At 36.6% G+C, this 18,015-nt stretch overlaps 1 protein-coding gene across 2 annotated transcripts in view; it reads right to left on the bottom strand.

The window, feature by feature from the left end:
* Positions 1 to 4,281: 4,281 nt before the first annotated feature.
* Positions 4,282 to 18,015, bottom strand: part of LOC104586807 (2-alkenal reductase (NADP(+)-dependent)-like) — a 30,167-nt gene continuing 16,433 nt past the window's right edge. For both annotated transcript variants that reach the window (XM_010244156.2, XM_010244157.3), the window contains exons 3-5: positions 12,593 to 12,759; positions 11,875 to 11,957; positions 4,282 to 4,842 (exon numbers count right to left, since the gene is read on the bottom strand). In XM_010244156.2, the coding sequence (XP_010242458.1) occupies positions 4,464 to 4,842; positions 11,875 to 11,957; positions 12,593 to 12,759 (629 nt within the window). In that variant the 3' untranslated portion in view covers positions 4,282 to 4,463. The remainder of the gene's footprint in view (positions 4,843 to 11,874; positions 11,958 to 12,592; positions 12,760 to 18,015) is intronic.

Here is an 18,015-nt window from a genome sequence, read left to right as displayed (position 1 = left end):
TCCAAAAGGAGAATAAATCTCCATGGAAGATAAAGAGCTACAAAGAACAAGAAGGAAATGAGCAACCTCTAAAGACTTGTTACATCAACTCAACAGAGAAAAAGAAAGCATCAAGTCCATGAGTTTAAATGTTTTTGTGTTTAGGTTCTTGATAAAATCATTTGATTAAGATCCACAACACATTGACCTCAACAAGACCAAACCCAGCTAAACCAATCTTAGAAACCAATGGTTAGAATAGGTTTGGTTTATAGGCTGGACTTCAAGCAAGATTTAAAATGTTAAAAGTCACTTTTGAAAGGCAAGAAAAAGCTTTTCAATCCTTTGGCTAAAGTTTTCATGGTTTCTAAGTATTGGAGTTGTCACTAGTTAACTATTAGAAACCTATAATCAATTATCCTTGGAAGCCAAGGGTAGTAGCAACCTGTAGTCGACTACCTATTTTAGAATAATTAAATACCCTTGACAATCAAGATATGAGAATGCCCTGGCACTATTCAGTAGTTAACTACCCATTTTGTTATGGTTGACTACCCATTATAGCCAAGACAATGAACTTTAACCAATTGAGTAGTAGGAGGAGGTAGTCGACTAAAGGAGAAAAAAGATTCGTCCCTTTGACTTGTAGTCAACTACTAACTCATAATAGTCTACTTTCCTTTAAGTTTGACCATTGGAAGGCATAATAACTAGTTCCATATTTGAACATTTCCTATTGTAGATTCAAGTTTTCTCAACGACTAGAAATTGGTCACTTGCTCTCAACCGTTATATAAGAGGTTTTGGTTTGAAATCAAACAAGAAGAACAAGTGTTAATATTGTATAAACTATATAGCTTTAGAGAGCAAGTTTTTGCAAGAACTCTTTTTTTCTTGAAAGATTTTTGAGCTTCATGAGTTTTGATAGTGAGAAAAACCGAGTAGCCTTGAGTTTTATATGTTTTTATTGAACTATTTTGAATCTCTTCAACTGAACTAAATTATATGTGTTGAGCTATTTTCTGCATTTGAATAGTTGTATTTAGTTTATCTACCTATTTGATTGGCATTTGTTATATTTGAGCTTCATTGTGATATCATTTGCAAATAGGTGGTGTTCAAGCTAGGTTAGAACACTAGAAGGTTTTAATTGGGACCTAGAAGACCAACCAAGGCTTGCTAGAGACCTTGAGATTTACTAGTAGAGATATTGATTGGGACATGAAATTCCAATCAAAGTTTGGTAGAGACCTATAAGATCTACTGGTTGTAAAGTCTTGTTGGCGCCCAAGAAGAGCAATTGGTTTTAGTGGAAGCTCTTAGAAGATTGCTTGCTAGAGGAGAGAACATTGATACTTTTGCAGCTATTTACCCTTCTCTTATTAACTTATATTCTACTAACTACACTAACAAGCACATTGAAGCCTTGTTTGATGATTAAGTACTTGTTAAAAGAAGTACTTACTTCTAAGAAGTACTTATTTTAGCAACCACTTAAGGTTGTTTGGTAACCCACTTTTCAAAATCACTTATTATGTTTTTAAGCACTTATTGGGGTGGGAATGTTTGGTAAGCTACTTTCCCCATAAGTGTTTATATTGACACAAATGACAATTTTAACCCTCACTTCACTCATACATAAATATAATAATTTTCACATGCTATAATATACATTTCAACTATAGCCCACGTGGAACCCCACGTGGATTGCCATGTGGATCCAATTAATAATAATAATAATAATAATAATAATAATATTAATCAATAAATAATAAAAAATAATCATAATAAAAATAATAATAATAATAATAACTAATATTAACAATAATAATAATAATATAAAAAATAAAAAATAAAAAATAAAAAATAATCATAATAATAATTATTATAAATAATAATAATTACTGTAAATAATAATAATAATAATAATAATAATAATAGTAGTAATAATAATAATAATAATAATAATAATAATAATAATAATAATAATAATAATAATAAATAACTAATCATAATAGGGGAAGATGACAGAGAACAAGTCTCCAAGCTGACACAACCCATTGATCCAATTCTCAATACTAGATCTGTACACCTTCCACAATTTTCCGAGAACCGTGTTCACCCATTCCACAGACTCTTTTCTTTGTAAATCCTTCTCCAGGAACAAAGAAAAGCTTGTAGGCACCTGTGGCCAAGTACCAGTCCAAGAATCAAGGCTCTGTTTATTTCTCTTCCTTGATATCCACAACTTATCAAAGACAACCCCAACAAAGAAAAAGAAGACAAAAGGACCCACCACATTCCTGTTGATTGGAGGAGAGGGAATGGGGTGGATTACTCGTAGTTGAGTCCTGAGTTTATCGACCATAGGATCTTCCTAGAAGCTAGTAAAACTCGACACCATTTGAATATGCTCCAGAGCAAGTTCTCCATGGTCCAATTCATCTGCAAATCGCTTAGCAACCAAGACTTTTGCGCCCCGCCTTACTGAATTGCAAAACTCAATACTCAGATTCAGATTTCGACCATCGGTCAAAGGAAGCATACATGCTCTACAAATCCATCTTCTTCGAGAAACCTTACTGGAGACAATTCCAAGAAATAATTTTTTCCCACAACACCCAATTAACCGGAAATTCCTTACATTTCCACCTCCACTCCAACCCCAATTCTATCAATCTTACAAGGATAAACAGAAGGCGAAACCCAAACAAGACGCGAGACAACCCATCTCGCAGAAGCAGATTGCAAGATCATTTAAACCGTTGAAACTTAGAGACCCAAATCCAAAAGGGGCTCTGCAATTCATATGAAGTAAACAAGTAAACATGAATCCAAAGCCAGATTGACTGACAAGGAAGGGAGGGGCGGAAGGAAGATGACGAAGTTGAAGCCGTGAAACATTAGATTGGGGAGTGGGGACAAGTCAGGGAAGAAGATGACAAACAATGATTTTTGGGTGCAGGGGTTTTTTAAGCATTATAGAAATTTATTAGGGACTGGTTCACCCTATTTTTTTGGAAAAGTTCTTCTTCAAGAAGTACTTAAAAAAAGCCAATTTGAAGTCACTTTTTCAAATAAGTACTTCAAAAAAAAGTACTCAACTTTTTTACCAAACACCCATAAATACTTAAAAACCACTTAATGTATGGTCCCATGTCTTAAAAGAAATACTTCTTTTATGTGTTCTCAAACAGGACCTGGATATATTTAATGCAGCCACTTTACTCTCTTGTTTATTTACATATGCTAATTGCTTTACAGTATTGTTTGAATTTTCATTGCTGCAGTTATTTGATTCACTTGCTTGTATTCCTTGTTTACCTACATTTTCTTTAAGTTTACTTCAAGTAGTTATTTAGCTTACTTGTTGAATCTTCCTAAAATTGCTGTAATCGTTGCACACACACACCAAGTCTCCGCAAGAACAAGCCAGTGGTCATACACTCATACCAATTAAGCCAACCACCCATAAGTTGGGTGACTCAGAATCAGCTTGACCCATGTTCATCTATATTCCTTTAATTTCATGAGCTCATTTAGCTTCAATTTCTTTTAACAAAACCCGTGCATTGCATGGGTCCTGAGTAGTAAAAAAATGTAAAAATAATATGCTTTTTCTTTGATAAGTAGGGGTGATGATCATTCTTGACTTGGCCAAGGAAACCTAGCCTGATTCAGCCTACAATAACATATATACAAACATATTTTATTTTATATTAAATATTTTGTAAAAATACAAAAAATTCTAACATATACATATTCGTGAGCCAACACCCTATGCCAAGTCATGGGTCAACTCAAATATGAGAACTGTCCTCATAGGCAAAGGCCTTATTGCTTTCATCTATAAAACGATACACAGTCAAGCCAAACTACGTGTATGGATTAAATGAGGCCCATGCCTTATTTGTTGTGCCATAGGCCCAAAGAATAACCTAGCTTGGCCTTGTGCAATACTTTTTTTTATGTATTATACATTATCTAATTTAAAATTTTAATAAATAATTAAATATTTATTATTAGATGCCATAGGCCAACCGGCCTTACAAACCTCGGCTCTGGCTAATATTTTAAGCCCAGGATCTGGGCCAGGCTGGACTCTGGCATGGGCTAATAACCCTTATCATAGGTGCTAAGTCTGACCCAGCCCAGCCCATGATTACCCCTAATCCATAGCCAACTTAACGAGATCAAAATTTTAATCATGAACCCTGTTCGTAGCCCTACATCCTTGTAGGCTAGAGATGCATCTCTGCCAACTGCTATGTTGTTCATACCATTCCACTTAATTAGTCAAAATTCACACAAAACCCTAAAGATTCATTAGTTTGTGTTTGTTTCCCTTCTAAAAGGAGTTGATATAAAAGAGGGAATATAGCAAATACATTGTAGATTGAAGTTTTCATGCTTCTTCTAGTAAAAGAAAACCAAACCAACCAATCTTGAAGATTATGAAGATTGAAGACTCATGCAGTGACTGATTATTCACGAGCAACTACAACAACTTGTTTTCCAACATTGCGCCCAGTGAAGAGTCCCATCAGAGCTGCTGGCCCGCTCTCAAGACCTTCAACTGTGTCTTCTACATAGACAATTTTCCCTTCTCTGATGTATGGGAGAATAAACTCTAAAAACTTTGGATAGAGGTGATAATAGTCGAAGACTACGAATCCTTCTAGGCGGATCCGTTTGGTGACAAGATAAAACAAATTGTGAACACCCTCAGGCTTTTCTAGGTTATATTGGGAGATCATCCCACATGCAGCAATGCGGCCATGGAGTCTCATGTTGAGGAGAACTGCATCAAGCATCTTACCTCCTATGTTATCAAAGTATATGTCAATGCCTTCAGGAAAATACCTGAGAACAATCAAACAGCGGCAAACATTATCATGGATCGAAGTGAAACAGAGATAAAGGCACTGTTTTCCTAGAAAACAGTGCCATTTCAAGACTACAATGTACTGAACTGCAATTTCACAATAACTGATGCAGGAGGATTCAAGAGTGCAAAGGTTCTCAATGTGCTGGGCATGGAGGTTTTGGCAATAAGTGGTGGTGGTTATTGCATGTGCATTATCTCATAAGTCATAACTAGTTAACAAAGGTAATGCTTCATACATTAGCCATCATTATTTAGAGAAATGATTGCATATTCTATACTTCCAGGAAAAATAAAGCAAACCTACGAGATATCTAGGTGGTAGAACTAGATTAAGGTATCAAAGGGAATTTTTAACATTAATTCATTAAGGAGTTCAATTTGAACACATCCCATTGCTGGCGAGGCCTAGTGAAAAGACAAAATTCCTGCATGCAATGATAAAAATTTGAGAGATGTGACACCTAGTCCACTGTGCTATTTTTTGCTACATAGTTCCAAATACTTTAATTCAGATGTCAAACCCCCTGATGGTACTAATTGCCCATACTTTAACAGCAAAAATCAAAATTAGGTGATGTCTGACTTAATAACAGAGATCATATATTCTACCATGTAAAAACTTTGTCACATTATTTAGATGGCTTAGATCCATTGATGACTTGTAAAGAAATCATTGTGACAAACCAAATCATTATTTTAATTTGGTACATAACTTGGATGGGTGAAACTAATCCATTGCTCTAAGACACCACACTAGTGGTACAGATTTTTTTGACTTCCTGTGAAAGCATTGAGGGTTTGAAAAGAACTAGAAAAAAGGGCTTACTCTATAAGCTTGATCTAGAAAAAGCATATGACTTGGCACATTGGTCCTTGGTGGAGGTGATCAGAAACTTGGGATTTGGAGAAAGGTGTAAATGGATTCAGAGTTGCTTAAAGACTCGCTACTATTCAATCTTGGTGAATGGAACTGTAGTGAATCACTTTCTAGCTCTTAGAGGAATTAGACAAGGAGACCCCCTTTCCCCCTTCATTTTTATCCTTGTTGCAGATGTGCTTGAGAAGCTAATTTGTAGAGCAGACTCTATAGGTTTGGTGAGGGGATGGAGAGTGGGTAGGAACAGGTTACCTGCCACCCATATACAGTTTGCTGATGACACTGTTTTGTTTTACGAGGGAAATGATTTCAGATGGGCAAGGAATTTGAAGTTAGTGGTTTAACTCTTTAAGAGGATGCCAAATTTAAAAATCAATTTCAACAAGAGTTGTGTTGTGGGAATTAATATGGTTGAGAGGGAGATGCCGAATTGTGCAAATATTTTGGGCTGTGAGGTTTCTCAATGGCCAATGAATTATTTGGGCCTTCTTTGGGAGATAACCTGAGAAACAACAGGTTTTGGAACCCTATAGTCAACAGATTCACTAAGAGATTAGCTTCTTAGAAGAAAAATTGTTTATCTTTGGGTGGTAGAATCACTTTGATAAAGTCAACTTTGGTCAATTTGCTTGTTTACTTTTTATGGAACCCTATGGTTGACAGATTCACTAAGATATTAGCTTCTTGGAAGAAAAACTATTTATCTTTGGTGGCAAAATCACTTTGATAAAATGAACTATGGCCAATTTGCTTGTTTACTTTTTATCTACGTTCAAAATCCCAGAGGATGTGAGGAAATCCAGAAAAATTGATGAGAGATTTCTTGTGGGAACTAGGTGAGGAGAAAAAGGACCATAGGGTTTGCTGGGAGATAGTCTGTAGGAGTAGGACTTGTGGTGGTCTAAGCTTAGCTTAAGAGTTAGGAATTATTTAGAAGAAAAATATGGCTTTCTTGAGTAAATGGTTATGGAGAGTGCCAATAGACAAGGACAAAATGTGGGCCAAGGTGATCTTAAGCATTCATGGGTTGTCACTTGAGGGTTCGGATGTGGGAACATGTTTGGGTAGGAGACTCACCTTTAAAACATCAATTTCCTTCATCATACTACATTCAAATTCTAAGAATGAGCCTGTGTCCACTTTTTTGGTTTATTTTCATTTGGAATCAAGTTTGATTGGGATTTGGGATTTAGGAAGAGTTTCAGAGATTTAGATATAGACAATGTCTTGGCCTTAATCCACTTATTACAAGGGCTGTTCTTGGACCCAACTAAAGTGGATAGTAGGATTTGGACTTTATCACCCTCTTGTGCTTCCTTTTTTAAAGCCTTGGTTTAATCTTCTGACAATCTTGGGCTACTTTTTCTTGTTAAGGAAGTGTGGGGTAAATTGGTTCCACCAAGAATTGGGGCCTTTTGTTGAGAGGCCTTTCTAGGAAAGGTTAAAACTTGTGACTTACTTTAAAGAAAAAGCTCTTGGTGCTTGTCTCCTAATTGGTGCATACTTTGTAAGGATAATGATGAGACTTGCTATCACTTATTAATCTCATGCCCCTTTGTTCTTTCTATTTGTGACTGATTTTTATCTGAGTAGTTTGTAGGTGGACTCTTCTGCCCAATGTACAAAGATTATTTGGTTTTTCTGCTGCTAGTTGGACAAAGAAGAGGGAAAAGTACGACGGTGATGTACTAGAGCTGCTATATACTAGAAAGTTTGGCAAGAAAGGAATCAAAGGATTTTCCTTGACAAGGAGAGGAGTAGAGGTGCAATTATTGAAGTCATTACTGCTAGGGTGGTTCAGTGGGTGAAATCCATGAAAATCTGGATATTTCCAATAGGGGCTTGCTTAATAATTGGAAGTGGCTAATTCCGCCCCATTTAAAACTGTAATCAATCCCAGTTGGTCTACGCCAGCTTGTGGGTTTACCAAATTAAACTTTGATGGTAAATTTAAAAATCAATTTCAACAAGAGTTATGTTGTGGGAATTAATATGGTTGAGAGGGAGATGCTGAATTGTGCAAATATTTTGGGCTGTGAGGTTTCTCAATGGCCAATGAATTATCTGGGCCTTCTTTGGGAGATAACCTGAGAAATTTAAAAATCAATTTCAACAAGAGTTGTGTTGTGGGAATTAATATGGTTGAGAGGGAGATGCCGAATTGTGCAAATATTTTGGGCTGTGAGGTTTCTCAATGGCCAATGAATTATCTGGGCCTTCTTTGGGAGATAACCTGAGAAACAACAGGTTTTGGAACCCTATGGTCAACAGATTCACTAAGAGATTAGCTTCTTAGAAGGATGCCAAATTTAAAAATCAATTTCAACAAGAGTTGTGTTGTGGGATTTAATATGGTTGAGAGGGAGATGCCGAATTGTGCAAATATTTTGGGTTGTGAGGTTTCTCAATGGCCAATGAATTATCTAGGCCTTCTTTGGGAGATAACCTGAGAAACAACAGGTTTTGGAACCCTATGGTCAACAGATTCACTAAGAGATTAGCTTCTTAGAAGAAAATTTATTTATCTTTGGGTGGTAGAATCACTTTGATGAAGTCAACTTTGGCCAATTTGCTTGTTTACTTTTTATGGAACCCTATGGTTGACAGATTCACTAAGATATTAGCTTCTTGGAAGAAAAACTATTTATCTTTGGTGGCAGAATCACTTTGATAAAATGAACTATGGCCAATTTGCTTGTTTACTTTTTTTCTATGTTCAAAATCCCAGAGGATGTGAGGAAGTCCAGAAAAATTGATGAGATATTTCTTGTGGGAACTAGGTGAGGAGAAAAAGGACCATAGGGTTTGCTGGGAGATAGTCTGTAGGAGTAGGACTTGTGGTGGTTTAAGCTTAGCTTAAGAGTTAGGAATTATTCAGAAGAGAAATATGGCTCTCTTGAGTAACTGGTTATGGAGAGTGCCAATAGACAAGGACAAAATGTGGGCCAAGGTGATCTTGAGCATTCATGGGTTGTCACTTGAGGGTTCGGATGTAGGAACATGTTTGGGTAAGAGACTTACCTTTAAAACATCAATTTCCTTTGTCATACTACATTCAAATTCTAAGAATGAGCCTGTGTCCACCTTTTTGGTTCCTTTTCATTTGGAGTCAAGTTTGATTGGGATTTGGGATTTAGGAAGAGTTTCAGAGATTTAGATATGGACAATGTCTTGGCCTTAATCCACTTATTACAAGGGCTGTTCTTGGACCCAACTAAAGTGGATAGTAGGATTTGGACTTTATCACCCTCTTGTGCTTCCTTTTTTAAAGCCTTGGTTTAATCTTCTGACAATCTTGGGCTACTTTTTCTTGTTAAGGAAGTGTGGGGTAAATTGGTTCCACCAAGAATTGGGGCCTTTTGTTGAGAGGCCTTTCTAGGAAAGGTTAAAACTTGTGACTTACTTTAAAGAAAAAGCTCTTGGTGCTTGTCTCCTAATTGGTGCATACTTTGTAAGGATAATGATGAGACTTGCTATCACTTATTAATATCATGCCCCTTTGTTCTTTCTATTTGTGACTGATTTTTATCTGAGTAGTTTGTAGGTGGACTCTTCTGCCCAATGTACAAAGATTATTTGGTTTTTCTGCTGCTAGTTGGACAAAGAAGAGGGAAAAGTACGACAGTGATGTACTAGAGCTGCTATATACTAGAAAGTTTGGCAAGAAAGGAATTAAAGGATTTTCCTTGACAAGGAGATGAGTAGAGGTGCAATTATTGAAGTCATTACTGCTAGGGTGGTTCAGTGGGTGAAATCCATGAAAATCTAGATATTTCCAACAGGGGCCTTGCTTAATAATTGGAAGTGGCTAATTCCGCCCCATTTAAAACTGTAATCAATCCCAGTTGGTCTACGCCAGATTGTGGGTTTACCAAATTAAACTTTGATGGTAATAGTAAAGGCAACCCCGGTTGTTGCCTTATTTTTTAGAGTCAATTGGTGTAGGAGATTCACTTAGAGATAAGATCCTGGCTGTCTTGGAAGGTGCAAAAAGAGCAAAAGATCTGAATATTCACCAATTGTTTATTGAAGGTGACTCTAAGCTAGCAATAGGCTGGTTAGAAAAAGAGGAAAATGGGCTGTGGGAGTGAGATACAGTGGGTTAAGAAAGCGTACATCTCCCCTTGACTTTCTATACTTGTATCTCTTTTCTATCCTTTCATATAAAGTTTTTATTGATACAAAAAAAAAAAAAAACACTTTTGATTGATTTAGTGCATTATTATTTGGATAGCATGGATTAGTTGAAATCTTGGTATCACCTGGATGGTTGAGATTAATCCTTTGATCATACAGGACCACTTTAATGGCTTAGATATGTTGATTTAATACATTATTTGGATAGACTAAATTACTTGAAACCTTGGTACATAAATTGGATTGCTGAGATCAATTGACTTATCTTAGGAGGCTATTTTAATGGTCCTGATCATTGTCTTATTTTGTACATCACTTTATTTGGCTTAGGTCATTTAGAAATTTTGGTGCTTTACTTGAATGGCCAAGATCAATTGAAACCATGGTACTAGGGCTGTTCATAAGAATGCCCAACCCGACCAAACCGACCAACCCGGACCCAACCAACCCGAGTCGGTCGGGTTTTCATCAATACCGGTCGGTTTCGGGTTGGAAAAATATATAAACCAATATATCGGGTCGGTTTTGGTTTTCTTGTGTGAAAACCGAAACCAACCCGACCCGAACCGAACTAGTCTTCTACTAGTTCGATAGTTTCCTACTTAACTATAACTAATCTTCCACTAGAACTAGAAGGCCCCTTAGGCAATTACAATTAGAATAGGCAATCTATCATAGTTTCTAACTTTCTATAATCTTTTACACCAAATAGGCAACCCATTAGGCAATTACAATTAGAATTCAATTATGTGTCATTTTGTACAGAAGTAAAACCGAAATCGATCCAAACTAACCCAACCTGACTCAAACCGACTAGGTCGGTTTGGCCTATCAATGGGTCGGTTTCGGTTTTCACCTCAGGTAACCCGACCAGGTCGGGTCGGTTGGGAAAACCCCAATAAACTGACCCAACCCGACCCGTGAACACCCCTACATGGTACATTGCTTGGATGGCTTAGAATGCTTCTTTGCTCTTAGGAGTTAGGATACCACTTTAATAGTTTAGATTTTATGGGTTGATTCTATGCATTGTTTGAACAACTGGTATTATTTGACACATTACTTTATTGGGTTCAGATTTTTAAGACACTTTGGTGTTTTACTTGAATTGTTGATTAGTTCAAATCTTGGTACATTGCATGGCTGATCAAGATTAAATCTTCACTCTTGGGATACCATTTTGATAGCCTAGATTTTTTGTGTTGATATGGTACTTTTTTTAGATGGCCTAGATTAGTTGAATCTTGGTCTATTATGGTTGAAATTAACACACTGGTTTTAAGAGACCACTTTGATGGCCCATACTTTTGGGTTAATTCGGTACATCATTTACTGATCTTGACTCTTGGGGCATGACTTCCATGGTCCATAACTTTTGTTAGAAAATCATGACCAGAAATATCTCTTTTAGTAATATGCACTGCACATGAGTAAAAACTATCAATTGTGAGGAAGGGGTTATTTGCTAATGATAAGAAAGTACAAGGGGCCAAGTGTGACAAAAAAATAGCGTCACACCTCCAAAGTATAGGGGATCCCTGTAATCTACCCTAGTTAAAAATTAATACTAGGGGACTAGAAGTGTATCTATCTTTTTAAAAACATGCAATTTTGACTAACAAATGATTAAGGATGTCTCCCCTTTTGGTGCAATAGGTAGATTAAAGGATGAGAAGAAAAAAATGAAAAGGATAATACAAAAAGAACCATGACTCTCATCCTAAGAGGATATGGCTCTTAATACAATAGAATGGCAGAACAGGATTTATGGAGATCATAGTTGGCATAAGCTGCTTTGAGTTGAATTGGGCAATTAGTACAGCTTAACTATTGGGCCGATTTAGAAAGAGATAATAGAATTCATACAAAAAGGTAGTTGTGTCCCACAGAATAATTGTACCACCAAAACTCAAAACAGCAATAATATGCCAACTAGTTTAGCAAAACTTGCATTAAATGTTTAGGAATTTTCTTGCACAAAATGGATACTGACCTTTTCAATGCAGCATCCAAGTCATGCTCTTCTTTGTAGTTGAAAGCCTCATCAAACCCGAGCTTGTTCTTCAATAAATCAACCTTAATTTGTGCCGATAGAAAAAAAAGGAAAGGAAAAAAAGTTAACTAAGAAATTAGTCTTAACAGTGTTGATAACTAACAATAACCATTTTATGCCACCTTATAAATTACTATTTTTTGTTTGGGGAAATTCAGAAGTACTTTTTAGGGATAAAGCAGGGGCAATTACTTGGTGTAATGATAAAATCTCGGGTGAGCAAGTGTGAGAACATGGGTTCAAGTCAGGCAGCCACCTTGTTGAAAAGAAAAAAGAAAAAAAAAATAAAAAGCCAAAAGCTAGGACCATACCCACTCTACCCCTCCCAAGACCCTAGATAGTTAGAACCAACATTGGATAATGGCCTTTTTACTTTTAAATGATCAAGCAAAGACCATTCACAAAAAGTAGAAACTAAGATGATGTGCATGCAAAGGGTTGATCTGTTACAACCTTTTGGATAACCAGATTAATATAGTAAAGCATCAAGAGACAATAAAATTGAATAATTAGAATTATTTGTAACAATCAAAGTGGAGAAAAGGTTACAACCATCAAATTGGGTCTATGATAAAACATTTTCTAGGCACTAGCAACTGAAATGTTGCTTCTGGATCTATTACATTGATATTGAAAAATAATTGAATTGGAGCCTGACCTTTTCCTTGGTTCCAGCACTTCCAACCACATAGCAACCCATTAGCTTGGCAAACTGTCCGACAAGCTGGCCAACTGCACCTGATGCTGCTGATATGAATACATACTCTCCTTTCTTAGGAGAGCAAACCTCATAAAAACCAACATAAGCAGTTACTCCAGGCATACCTATGAAGAAAAAAATAAGGAAATCAGAGTCCTTAACAGTTTGGAAGCAGAATGAAAAAAGCATGTAACCTCAAATTTTCATTCAGATCTGGAAAGATTTTTTCTTTTTATGGTTAGCTGTAACTCCACTGATTTTTGAGATATATATATATATATATATGTATATATATATTTATAATTGGCCTAGTTTTTAGTTTTGTTAACCCAGAACACGTGTTGTACATGTTCTTCATAGGACCAACAACCCCGAAAGCTTGTTTAGATTATGTTTCCATGGGAATTACAAAATTCCTTTTCAGTTTCAGATTTCTCAACAACAATTCCTTACCCCACTGATCTACTATAAATTTATGAATCATACCATGGATTTTTATATTTCGATTTTATGGTGTATACATGTTCACCTGAGCCTTATTCCTACTACATGGGATCAGCTAAATGGTTTATACATGCTATGAACAAAAATAGATGGTTATTCTATTTTCATCATAGAATGATTATCGATTCTTTTTTCCTTTTTGAATCATTATCCAATAAAAAATCATAATCCAATTAGAAGTTCTCAAGTTATCATAATTTGTAGAAAAAGCTCATTGATTCTTCAACTTTAATGAAATAGTACTAGGCCCACTCATTGGCATACTACTAATACAGTTAGATTGGATGAAATCCAATAGGATTCAAACATTTACTATTGATCCCTATCAATAAGGAACAATTTGAGTGGAAGATCCATATTTTCTTTTAGAATGAATCTGTTTTTATATTATTTTGCACTGTAGAATTCCTTTGCACAGTCCTTTTGTCCAGTTGAAGCAGATTCTTGACCCTTATGTCATCTGTTTTGTTTCCCTTGAGATGCTTCCATAGACTTGTGATTGTTTGTTTTAACTAGTGCAGCCACTGCATAATTTTTGTTAGTCTTAACTAGTGCAGAACAGCCAACAACTAAAGCTCTTGTTGAGTATCCAAAGCCAATTGCTTCTAAGTATAGACTTAGAATATTACCTCCATCTCTGAAGATCCCTCCTATACCTGATAAGCCTAAATTCCCAGTGCTACAGCCAGCAAGGTCCAATTATATTTACCTCCTTTATGGTTGTTGAAAGCATTTTTTTTAATCCAAATAATATTTAAATAAATTAGAACGTGCGTTGGCTAGTCTGCTAGCGAAATCATTAAAACTATAAAAAAAAAGTATCCCGTATGGGAGTTCCCTCTCTTTAATTGGAAGGGACAGGTGTCCTTCACCTAGGAGGATGTAGTTACATAACTACCCCATTCCCTATTTAAGCTCCTTAAGGGGAAGCTGGGAGACAGAGAGACTCTTCAGAGAAAATTTTCACAAGAGATTCTTAAGAAAAGCAAAGATAAGGAGAGAACAAAAGAGAAAGTGCTCAAGGGAAGGCAGGGAAGGAAAAATCTCACTAACACAAGTAGAAAAAAGAAAGTCCTCTTTGTGAATACTTCCTATATATGTCTTTTGCTATGTATCCTTCTTCCTCCCTCTTTTATTTTCTCTTTTGAGAAAGGAAATAGAGGGAAACAAACCACCTACAACCAGGTGCCTCTACTTGGTTGATTATAGTCCCTCTTTCAAGACAAAGTTAGGGATTAAACCATCTACAGTCTAATTGTCGAAGACTAATTATGGTTCCCTTCAAATGAAAATGAAGAGTAGAGGGGAATAAACTGTAGTCATATGAGACTACTGACAACCCAAGCTGTGGTGTATAATCAACAGAAAATTAAGAGGATGAGAGGAGAAAATGAGAGGAGAAAGAGAAAAGAAAAGAAGATTTCGAAGGAAGGATTTCAGAAAAGAAGAGGATGCTTAATCTACCGCCTCTTCTTTCTATTTATATTAATTCTGAAGTAAGGATAAGACTGCTTACATGGCAAAATTAAAATCCTAATAAAAGACTAAAAGACTAAAGTCCTAATAAAAGACTAACAACTAATTGTGGACTAACACTTAAATAATTAGTAGTTGTATACGAGTGCAATAGAAAGAGGTGGGGACCACATAGTTGTTGTATATGAGTACAATAGAAAGAGGTGGGGACCACATTAGTGGTTTCTACACTCCCCCTCATGTTGGGAATAGATGTTTGTCATTCTTAACTTGCATAGATCTGCTTCTAACTTCTTCTTTGAAACTGCCTTGGTGAGAAGATCAACAAGCTGCATGTTGGAGTTGATATATGGAAGACAAACTTCTTGAGATACAATCATTTCCCTATTAAAATGTCGATCGACTTTAGTGTGCTTGGTTTTATCATGTTGTACTGGGTTATGGACTATATTAATAGCAGCCTGATTATCACAGTACAACATTAGAGGTTTCTCATAGGTAATACCCAATGCATCAAACAGTGATTTCAACCATAGTATTTCAGCCACACCATTTGCCGTGGACTAGTATTCAATTTCAGCAATGGAATGAGAAACAACATTTTGTTTCTTACTCCTCCAAAAAACAATGTTACCTCCTATAAAGGCACAATATCCAGAGGTAGACCTTCTATCATCAACACAACCAGACCAAGTTGCATCTGTCTAAACTTCTATCTTCATGTGATATTATCCTTAAATAGTACACGTCTGCCTAGACACCTCTTTAAATATGCCAATATCCTCTCAACAACAAGTAGGTGGGTAGCTCTGGGAGAGTGCATATACTGACTAACAACATTGACTGCATAGCTGATGCCTGGTCGTGTAAGACAAAGATATAATAGTTTACCGACAAATCTTTGGAACATAGCTTTATCTTCAAGAGGCTCTCCACCTTCTACACTAATCTTGTGATTCTATTCAATAGGTGTATCGGCTGGCTTAACACCCAACTTTCCTATTTCTTCTAACAAATCAAGGACATACTTCCTTTGAGAAACAAAGATTCCATGCTTAGACCGAGCTAATACCCAAGAAATATCGTAGTTCTCCCAGGCCCTTTACCTCAAATTCTTGATGGAGAAGTTTTAAGAAACTCAATTTCGTTGTTATTACTCCTTGTTACTACAATGTCATCCACATATACAACAAGTAGAGTCAAGGAAGTATCCACTTTCTTAATAAACAAAGTGTGATTTGATTGAGCCTGCACATAGCCAAACTTTTCAAGGGCTTATTTGAATCTATCAAACCAAGCTCTGGGGGACTATTTTAGTCCATACAAAGATTTATTCAACCAACAAACCTTCTTACCTGTCTCTGTACTATAAAACCAGGAGGTAACTGCATGTACACTTCTTCTTGCAAGTCTCCATTGAGGAAGGCATTTTTAACATCCATTTGGAATAAGGGCCAAGAGTAACTAGCTGCAAGAGATAATAACACTCTGATAGTGGTCATTTTTGCTACTGGTGCAAAAGTCTCCAAGTAATCTATACTATAAGTCTGAGTAAATCCCTTTGCAACTAACCGGGCCTTATACCTTTCAATGGAACCATCAATATTATGTTTCACAGTAAACACCCATCTACATCCAACTGGTTTCTTCCCTTTGGGTTGATCAACTAGCTCCCAAGTATTGTTTCTTAGAAAGGCATCCATTTCTACTTTCATTGCATCTTTCCACTCAGGAATGGTCAGGGCTTCATGTACTATTCTGGGAATGGGAATATCAACAATTGATGTAAGAAATGACTTATAAGAGGGAGACAGGTGATCATAGGACAAGAATTGTGAGATACAGTGGGTTGTGGATGAGGTGTAACGGTGTTTGCCTTTACGGACTGCAATGGGAAAGTCAAGGTCATTCAATGGAAGTGAGGGCTCAGAAGATGGAGAAGGCTCAACAACAGAAAGCTCATCTATAATGGGAGCTGGAAGAGATGTAGTACCTAGATCTGGATCTTCAGAAAGAATTGGGATTGGCCTGGATTGCTAATGGCTGAAATCAACCTGCCTCCATCGTCTGTGATAAACTCTTAAATCCTGACATTTTTGACAACCCTCCCTATTACACCCCTCTTCACTCAATGCATCAGGTAAAGGGACTTCTGATGTGTTAACCCCATCTGTACTACCCTCCCCTTGAGAAGAAACCCTAGAGTAATAAGGTACATCCTCAAAGAAAGTAACATCCATGGATACAAATCTCTTTCTTGAAGCAGGTTCATAGCAGCAATGTCCCTTTTGAGTTTGTGCATAACCAAGGAAAATACATTTTGAGGCTTTAGGGTCAAATTTGGAATAGCGAGGGCCAAGAGTTTGTATGAAGTAGGTACAACCAAAGGTTTTAAGGGGGATAGAAAACAACTCTTTATCATGATATAAAAGAGTGAATGGGGGTTTCATGTTAAGAACCCGTGAAAGAATTCGGTTGATGAGATACACAACTGTGAGAATGGCATCTCCCTAATGTATAGGCACATTGGAGTTGAATATGATACTTCTAGCTACTTCCAATATGTGCTTATTCTTTATCTCGGCCACCCCATTCTACTGAGGGGTATGAGGGCAGGTACTCTAATGGATAATCCCATGGTCAAGAAAGTAAGAGGCTAGTGATGTTTTAAAGTATTCTCTCACATTATCGGATCTGAAAATTTTGATTTTTACCCCAAATTGGGTTAAAATCATCTAATGAGAGGTCTGGGTTATGGTAGGGACCTCATCTCAAGAACGCATCAAGTAGACCCAAGAAAACCGGGCATAGTCATCAACAAATAACAAGAAGTATATGTATCCCCCCATAGCAGTGATGTGATATGGTCCCCAAACATCAGTATGCACAATGTCAAAAGGAACACTACTTCTCTTATTACTTAATGAATATGTTGTTCTACAGTGCTTTGCAAGCTCACAACTTTCACACTTTAAACTGGACATCTGGATAGATTCAAATAAAATAGGAAACAAGCTTTTCAAAGACCTAAAGGATAAATGACCGAATCGGTTATGCCAAAGCATGACTTGACCAATAGACTTAGAAACAAAAGACCCTCTAACTTCATTGTTGTCCCACTGTGAACTTCCTCCAAGCAGATAGATTTCATTTGTCTCATGGCCAGTCCCAATCACCTTCCTTGTCTCCAAGTCCTGAAAAACACATCGATCAGGAAAAAATGTTACTGAGCAATTCTGGTTTTTAGTAATGTTGCTAACTGAAAGTAAATTGGTGCTAAGTTTAGGAACATGCAAAACAGAAGACAGGGAAATGGCACTAGACAACTTGATGTCTCCCTTGCCAGAAATGGGAACAAGTGATCCATTAGCAATAGACACCTTGTCTTTACCAGAGGATAA

Source organism: Nelumbo nucifera, chromosome 1 (genome assembly GCF_055504915.1).
Source record: "Nelumbo nucifera cultivar China Antique chromosome 1, China Antique-T2T, whole genome shotgun sequence".
Classification (NCBI taxonomy): domain Eukaryota; kingdom Viridiplantae; phylum Streptophyta; class Magnoliopsida; order Proteales; family Nelumbonaceae; genus Nelumbo; species Nelumbo nucifera.
This window is presented reverse-complemented; position numbering and strand designations above follow the sequence as displayed.